Source organism: Dipodomys ordii, unplaced genomic scaffold, assembly GCF_000151885.1.
Source record: "Dipodomys ordii isolate 6190 unplaced genomic scaffold, Dord_2.0 Scaffold36, whole genome shotgun sequence".
NCBI classification, from domain to species: domain Eukaryota; kingdom Metazoa; phylum Chordata; class Mammalia; order Rodentia; family Heteromyidae; genus Dipodomys; species Dipodomys ordii.
The window spans coordinates 6339555-6348197 of NW_012267252.1; the positions used below are offsets into that span (position 1 = coordinate 6339555).

General features: G+C 44.1%; 1 protein-coding gene across 2 annotated transcripts; it reads left to right on the top strand.

The window, feature by feature from the left end:
• Positions 1–1072: 1072 nt before the first annotated feature.
• On the top strand, positions 1073–7855 carry LOC105986670 (chromosome unknown open reading frame, human C10orf32). 2 transcript variants are annotated; one of them, XM_013017698.1, is made up of 5 exons: positions 1086–1331; positions 5163–5225; positions 5321–5364; positions 6509–6529; positions 7464–7855. In XM_013017698.1, exons 1-5 carry the CDS (start codon positions 1194–1196, stop codon positions 7513–7515), a joined length of 318 nt encoding a protein of 105 aa, XP_012873152.1. In that variant the 5' UTR covers positions 1086–1193; the 3' UTR covers positions 7516–7855. The 2 variants fall into 2 exon arrangements, with proteins under 2 accessions (XP_012873153.1, XP_012873152.1); XM_013017699.1 differs by lacking the exon at positions 5321–5364 and having other exon boundaries at positions 1073–1331.
• The last annotated feature ends 788 nt before the right edge of the window (positions 7856–8643 follow it).

Genomic DNA, 8643 nt, shown 5'->3' on the forward strand with positions numbered 1-8643 from the left:
AAAAAAAAAAAAAAGTTATGATTGATGCTGAGAATTTTGCACATTTATTGGTCATCTGTACTTATTTTATTTGAATCATCTGTTGGTTTCCTTGGCCATTTTCCTGTTAGGTTGTTCTTGATCTTTATAACATCAGTCTTCAAGCTTGACAGAGATAATGACTGTATCTCATTTCTTTTCTATCTCCAGCCTAGCAAAGTGTCTGGTGAAGGACTTGCCTCTGTCCCCTTGGCCTATTCTATGTATCCAAAGATAGACCATGAAGGATTGACCTCCACCCTGTTGTGCCAGGTGCATACAGATGTCAGGCAAGTCACCAAAGATATGATCAGACTGCCTAGACCCCTTGAAACCCCATTCTTGAGGCCTCCCCCCTCCTCTGGTTTGGTGGCTTTTTTTTTTTTTTGCCAGTCCTGGGACTTGAACTCAGGGCCTGAGCACTGTCACTAAGCTTTTTTCTCAAGGCAAGTACTCTACCACTTGAACCACAGCGCCACTGGGAGCTTTTTGTTTATGTGGTACTGAGGAATTGAGCCCAGGGCTTCATCCATGCTAGGCAAGCACTCTACCACTAAACCACATTCCCAGCCCAGTGAACCCAGGTCTTTACACAACCTTCATACCGGCAGGAAGTCCTAGCTTGTTGAAATCAAGTCGGGGCTGTACCTTCTTTCCCCTCCACTTTCCTAACGTGGTATTTATTTCACGCTTGTAAAAATCGAACTGAACGATCTTAGGTCATCCTCAGAACGCTCTGTAGACTATAACACTATTACTACAGTACTGGGGACCTAACCCAGGGCTCCAACCATGGTAGCAAGGGCTCTACCACTGAGTTTGTACCTCCAGACCCTGAAATGACTTGTTTTACTGATCAGTGTAAGACGAGAGGTTGAGAATTTGCAGCCACACATTTGCTAAATAATCCAAAGGGGAATGTAAGGTAGCCCTTCTTATTTTATGCTGTACACATACTGAAACTATCCTTTTCCCATCTAGGAACGTTTTTCTTGTCTTCCTCAGGATGTCAACTGAGCATTTTAAATGAATTTAGTAACTTTTGCTCGGCGCTTGCACCCATTCTTTTCCCCTGGGTCACAAAAAAGACGCTATCTCGGAGCGTTTTGCTTTGCATCTCTTTTGGCCCTAGCGATGCGCCGTCGTCGGTGCGGAGGCATTTGGTAGGTGAGACGATGGCGACTGGAGCGCAGGATTCGCAAGCCCGCTTTGGTCAGTCAGTGAAGGGGCTTCTCACGGAGAAGGTGAATACCTGTGGTACGGACGTGATCGCGCTCACCAAGCAGGTGCTGAAGGGTTCCCGGAGCTCTGAGGTGAGCGGGAAGTGGCCTCGCTCGGCCTAGTCTTTGCGGTCTTTCGGCGGTGGGAACGGGGCGCGTTGCATTCTGGGGAGTGTAGGCCTGGAGCGGTGCTTCGCGCGTGGTGCGTTCTGGGGAATGTAGTCATTGGTTAGGATTGGCGATAGGGTAGGAATCGGACTTCTAAACAATTCCTTATTTGTTTTTGGGGTGTTATTTTGGGGGGTGCTTACATCAGGTTTATGGGGGAGGCATCTCCAGACACTACAACGGTTCTACCCCTGCACCATCCACTCCCTGCACCCTTCCCCCCAAGAATTCACATCCCCAACAGGTTTCCTTGTTTTTTGTGACAGGGCCCAGGCACTGACCCTGAGCTTTTTGTGCTCAAGGCTATTGCTCTACCAATTTGAGCCCCAGCTCCACTTCCTGTATGGAGGTGGTTAATTTGAGATAAGGATTTTCCTGCCCGGGCTGATTTTGTTTGTATTTTTATTTATTATTATTTTTATTTATTTTTTTCTCTGGCTGCCCCTCAGCTCTTCAGCTCAAGGCTAGCGCTCTACCACTTGAGCCACAGTGCCACTTCCCGTTTTCTGGTGGTTAACTGGACATAAAGGACTTTCCTGCACGGGCTGGCTTTGAACTGCGACCTTCAGAACTCAGCCTCCTGAGTAGCTACCATTATAGGCGTGAGCTACTAGCGCCTGACAATTTTTTTTTTAAAATCAGTCGTAGGGCTTGAACTCAGGGCCTGGGTACTGTCCTTGAGCTCTTTTTGCTCAAGGCTAGTGCTCTACCATTTTGAGCAACATCTCCACTATTGTTTTGTGGGGTTTTTTTTTGTTTGTTTGTTTTTTTGTTTGTAGGTTGTGGGGCCTGAACTCTGGGCCTGGGCGCTGTCTCTCAGCTCTTCAGCTCAAAGCTAGAGCTCTACCACTTGAGCCACAGCGCCCCTTCTGGCTTTTTCTGTTTATGTGGTGCTAAGGAATAGAACCCTGGGCCTCATGCATACAAGGCAAACACTACCCCTAAGTCATCTTCCCAGCCCCTCCACTACTGGTTTTATGGTGGTTAATTGCCTCACAGACTTTCCTGTTCTGCTTTGGAACCACAATCCTCAGATCTCAGCCTCCTGAGCAACTAAGAGTACAGTTGTGAGCCATCAGCTGCTAACTGTATCTACGGTTTTAAAAAGAAGCTCAGGAGCACAGAAAGATAGGGAGAAAGGGTTAACAAATGCAACCATGCTATTCAATATAGACTATGTAGAACATGACCTTTGTAACTTGTGGGTTGGGATGGAAGAGGGAAGCTAGGGGGGAACAAAAGAAATATACTTGCCTGGCACTGGTGGCTCATGCCTAGCCACTCAGGTTCCTGAGATCTGAGGATCGAGGTTCAGAATCAGTGCAAGTAGGAAAGTCTGTAAGACTTATCTCCAACTAACTACCAGAAAACTGGAAGTGGCACTGTGGCTCAAAGGGGTAGAGTGCTCACCTGGAGCTAAAGAGCTGAGAGATAGCGACCAGGGACAGAGTTCAAGACCCACGACTGACAAAATAAATAACTATATAAAAAATGTACTCATGGGCTGGGGCTTAGTGGTAGAGTGTCTGCCTTGCATTCATGAGGTCCTGGGTTTGATTCCTCAGCACCACATAAGCAGAAAAAAGCTGTAAGTGGTGTGGCTCAAGTAAGCAGAAGAGCTGAGGGACAGTGCCCAGGCTGAGAGTTCAGGCCCCATGACGGTCAAAAAAATAAACAAAATAGGGCTGGGAAGGTAGCTCAGTGGTAGAGCACTTGCCTTGCATGCTCGAGGCCCTGGGTTCCATTCCTCAGCACCACATAAGAAAAAAGCCGGAAGTGGCGCTGTGGCTCAAGTGGTAGAGCGCTAGCCTTGAGCTGAAGAGCTGAGGGACAGTGCCCAGGCCCAGAGTTCAGGCCCCACAACCGGACCCCCCCAAAAAAAATAAATATTATATAAATTATATAAATATTATGTAAATAAAAATGTACCAATACCTAACTTATAGAATGGTAACACTCCTGTAAAATCCCTTAATAATAACAACAAAATTATATTAAAAATTAAAAAGAAAAAATAATAAAAGGACTCATAATTAGGCCAGCAAAATAAATAAGTAAAGCAAGGGCAAGACAAACCAAAAATGAGTAAAAATCACTACGTATGAGTGATAGAGAACTGGGAGAAGAAGGGGCAAGGTGGAGGGCCTTTTTTTTTGGCCAGTCAGTCCTGGGGCTTGAACTCTGGGCCTGGGCACTGTCCCTAAGCCTCTTTTGCTCAAGGTTAGCACTCTACTACTTGAGCCACAGAGCTACTTCTGGCTTTTTCTGTGTATGAGTTATTGAGGTATCGAACCCAGGGCTTAATGCATGCTAGGCAAGTATTCTACCATTAAACCACGTTCTCAGCCCATGGAGGGTCTCTAGAAGTACAGGGGCTGGAAAGGTGGCTTAGTGGTAGAGTGATTACCTAGCATGCATGAAGCCCTGGGTTTGATTCCTCAGTACCACATAAACAGAAAAAGATGGAAATAGTACTATGACTTATGTGGTAGAGTGCTAGCCTTCAGGAAAAGAAGCTCAGACACAGTGCCCAGGCCCTGAGTTCAAGCCCTAGGACTGGCCAAAAATAAAAAGAAGTACATAAAGTTTTACTAATTTTAAAACTTTAATGGAAAAATAGCTGCCTGGGGGAAGGAACCTTGGAAAGTCCATGATACTGATGTTCCTGGTTAACTCTTGAAGTTGTTCCTTTTCATGGAATCTTCTAGCTCAGGGGAACAGGGAGAGATTGGTAGCACGCACGTCTCAAGCTTGATAAGGCTAGATTTAAGGTAAGTCTTGGATTGGTCACTTGCACGTCACATCCTTGATAAGGCTATATTTAAGGTAAGTCTGGTGCAGAGTGCAGCCAGAGGCCAGGAACTTCACCTAATCTCAGCTTGCCTTGCCTTGCCTTGACCTCAGGCCACCTTTTTGACTTCAACATCTGCTTTTTTCTCGGTTGGAATTCCTGGAAATCTCCTTTTCTCTTCCCTAGCCCCATTTGGCTATCTTCATCTTTCTATGCCTTTTTCCTTCTATTGTTTTTTTTCTTTCCCTCCCTCCCTCTCTTCCTTTTCTCTCTCCTCTCTCTTTTCTTTGTTTCTTTCTCTCCCCACCACTGCCTCTGTGATGCTGGGATGGAACCCAGGTTGGTTTTTTTTGGGGGGTCCGGTCCTGGGGCCTGAACTCTGGGCCTGAGCACTGTCCCTGAACTCTTCAGTTCAAGGAGAGCACCCTACCACTTGAGCCACAGTACCACTTCCAGTTTTCTGGTGGTTAATTGGAAATAAGAGTCTCACAGACTTTCCTGCCTGGGCTGGCTTTGAACCACAATTCTCAGATCTCAGCCTCCTGAGTAGCTAGGATTACAGGTATGAGCCACCGGCACCTGGCTTATTTTATTTCTAAATAGCTATTTTCCTTCTGTACTTTCCAGTCCACTGCCAACTTCTGTGCTCTCACTTCCCTTGAACCGTCTCCAATCTGCCTTTGAAGAATCAGAATGACTCCTCTCAGTACTGAATGAGGAAATCATGCCCAGGCTGCAGCAGTTAGGAGCCCTTGATTACTCAGGTCATGGACCCAAGTAGGCCCATGCCAAAACTGCCATAGTGCCAGTGACATTCTTTACCTGAACTAATGAAGAATCAGCCTCCATTATATTTGAGTGTGTGTAAGGTTGTCTGGAGCAGGGAGGGTAGTGATAGAATGGCTGCAGAGACAAGATTGCAGTTCGGGAATCATGATCTTCACCATCTGATTTTTATCTTTCAGCTGCTAGGTCAGGCAGCCCGAAACATGGTGTTACAGGAAGATGCCATCCTCCACTCAGAAGATGTGAGAAACTATTTTTATTTTAAAAGATTTGGGGGTTATAACCATACTTTGTATGGCTACAGGGGAGTGGAATGTTGTGTTTCTGTCTTGTGCAGAGTTTAAGGAAGATGGCAATTATAACCACACATCTTCAGTACCAGTGAGTATGCCCTCTCCAGCAATGGGCTTGTCGCAAAGTCATTGTCCCCAGCCCTTGTGCATTACTTTCATGCTTCCCACATTTTCCATAGGGGTCCTTGGGAGACAGGGGTGGGAGCAAAGGTAGGCCTGGGGATGTATGCCTCCTACCCCAGAAGTTGGGGTTGCAGATCAGATCAGAGGCAGGGTCCATCTTTTGTGACCCTCTCTGTGTTAGTCTGAAAGCCCTTGCCCTGCTATCTTGTGATTGGCATCTGGAGGTACTTACTTAGTACTTGCCAGCTGTCTGGGCCTTAGTGGTGGTGGTAACCCATTTTTACATTTTTCTGTGTAGCACAGCACTAGCCACATGTAAACCATAAGGAGATTTGGAACTATAGAGATGGCTTTGTTAAAATTGTGAATATAATTTTTAATTTTTTTCATTTAATTTTGAAAAAAATGTTAATTTGCTTTTGTTTTATTTTAAAATATGTTATGTAGTTAAGGTTATATACTTATAATTTATTTTATAGTGCAAGTGTATGATTGGGAATTTAAGTCTTGATTGATTTTTTTTTTTTTTTGTCCAGTCCTGGGGCTTGAACTCAAGGCCTGGGCACTGTCCCTGAGCTCCTTTTGCTCAAGGCTAGCATTCTACCACTTGAGCCACAGCACCACTTCCAGCCTTTTCTCTTTTTGTGGTACTGAGGAATCGAACCCAGGGCTTCATGCATACTAGGCAAGTATGCTACCACTAAGCCACATTCCCCTGTGCTTACACTAAATTGAAGCCTTGCATGGAGTTTATTGCCTCTGCAAGTTCAGAAGCCATCTTTTTAGCAGCTCTGCACTCAGCTAGACTCAATAGCGCAATCCTAGGACAGAAATGTAGAATGTGACAAGCCAGAAGTAACGTATGCTGGTTCACTGGGTTTCTTTCTTTCTTTTTTTTTTTTTTTTCAGGTAAGGGGTAGGTTTATTCATTGTTCCGGCTGGCACCAGGCCATCTTGGCCCTCCACACGGCGGGGAAAGGCCTGGGAAAGAGAGCAGGGAGAGCTGGGAAAGAGAGAGAAAAGAGCTAGGAAAGAGCGGAGAGAGTGGAGAGAGAGCCGAGAGCACTGGGTTTCTTATGTATGTTTTTCTCTTTCCTTTTTGGACTTAGGCAAGAAGCTATTCAGAAGAAGTAAGTAACCCCCAAAGGTAGGGTTGTGGGACTCAACTGAAGCAGCCTGAGGGAAATTGCACGCTGCACCAGGATCAGTGCAGAACTCTTATCAACCCACACCATTTTACATTATCATCTCATAGGATTTAAAGAACATATTGTATTTCAAAGGCATACAGTAAGCTGATTTGCTGCCAGTAAGGTTTCTAAGTGTTACAGGATGAACGGGCCAACCTTAAGGAATAGAAAACCTTATACATCCCTTATATTTTTTAAATAAAGTAAAAGTGCTAGAAGTCATAAATCCACTTTTTTTTTTTTGGTGGGTCGTGGTTCTTGAACTCTGGGCCTGGGCCCTGTCCCTGAGCTCTTCAGCTCAAGGCTAGTGCTACCACTTGAGCCACAGCACCACTTCCGCTTTTCTGGTATTTAATTAGAGATGAGTCTCATTGACCTTCCTGCCCAAGCTGGCTTTGAACCCCGATCAGATCTCAGCCTCCTGAGTAGCTAGGATTACAGGTGTGAGCCACCAGCACCTGGCATAAATCCACTTTTTCCTCTTTTCTTTTTTGGTCGGTTGTGGGGTATAAATCCACTTTTTAAGAGATAGATTACACTTTTCCCTTGCTGTATTACTTACATTACCAATTAGCTTTGAAAAACCTTTGTTTGTAGTAAAGGCTTTTTTCCTCTACTTTAAGATGAGGTCTTACTGTGTTGCCCAGGCTGGCCTCAAGTGATCCTCCTACCTTAGAGCTTGCCAAGTAGCTGGGACTGCAGGCATGTGCTGTTATCCCCAATTCTTAGTTTAAATACTTCTAGATACAAAATGGGTCTGATAGAAATCATTATTTATCTGTGACTATATTTATGCATTAATGGATAAATAGATTGTACAAAGAAATGTTTGTTGCTCATTTCAGATAAACACTTTCTCTATTCTGATTTCTAGTGTTGGACAGTCATCAGATCTACAGGACCAGCTAAATCACCTGCTGAAATAGAATGGCATATAAGAGGGTAATAGCACTTTGCCTGGTGCTGAAGAGAGAATATCTTATATACTATAGGCTTTGGGTTTGAGTTTCCATTTTCATCTCCAAAAGTTAAGTAAGAAAAAAAATTGTACAGTTTTTTCCTGAAAAGAAGCTAGGTGGGTAAATTTTGAAAGCACTTCTTAAAATGAAGTAACTATGTTCTTATTGAGATTTTTGCTTTAGTTCATTTTGATAAATATTATTTTATATAACCAAATGCCCACAGGCATTGCACTTGTGTTCCTCCCCTAAAAATATCCTCCTTTGATCTCACTGTATGTGAATGCCTACAGTCCTGTATAATTTATATTGTCCCAGTGTATTTTAGATCTAGTGTCTGCATGTGAGAGAAAACAAGCAGAATGGCCAGGTGCTGGTGGCTCATGCCTATAATCCTAGCTACTCAGGAGGCTGAGATCTGAGGATCATAGTTCATAGCTAGCCCAGAAAACCAGAAGTGGTGCCATGGCTCAAGTGGTAGAACTTTCACCTTGAGCTGAAGAGCTCAGGACAGCACCCAGGTCCAGAGTTCAAGCCCCATGACTGACAAAACACATACACACACACACACACACACAGCTGGGCACTGATGGGTAATACCTGTTGCTTCTTTTCTTCATTATAGCAAATTCCTACTTGAAAATCAGGCAAAAAGTATGATATCTGGCCAGCTACAGCTTCTTGCCTTGACCTGCATTTCTAGGGTTCCTTTCTTGTTGTGACTTTTGATTAGGTGACCTTTTTTCATTTTGTAATTTTGCTTAATTATCAGCAGGTTTACTTATGATATTACTAAATGTGAAGGACTTGAATTCCAGTGAATGCCTATATTGGAGGGTTGTACCATGATGAAGACTTTAATGTATGGACATGTTTACCTGTGTTTATCAGGTTCCTCTTGTTAAATAACATTGTCATTATCAGACAAGAACTTGTGCTGTTTTTCCTTATGGGGCTAGAAGTGGAACCCAGCCCCTCGTGCAAAATAGGCAAATGTTGTACCAGTGAATTATGTCCCCAGTTCTTGACATTTCCATTATCCAACCTGAATCTCTATTTTGAACTTAAAATAGAACTTTAAATAGTTCTTCATTT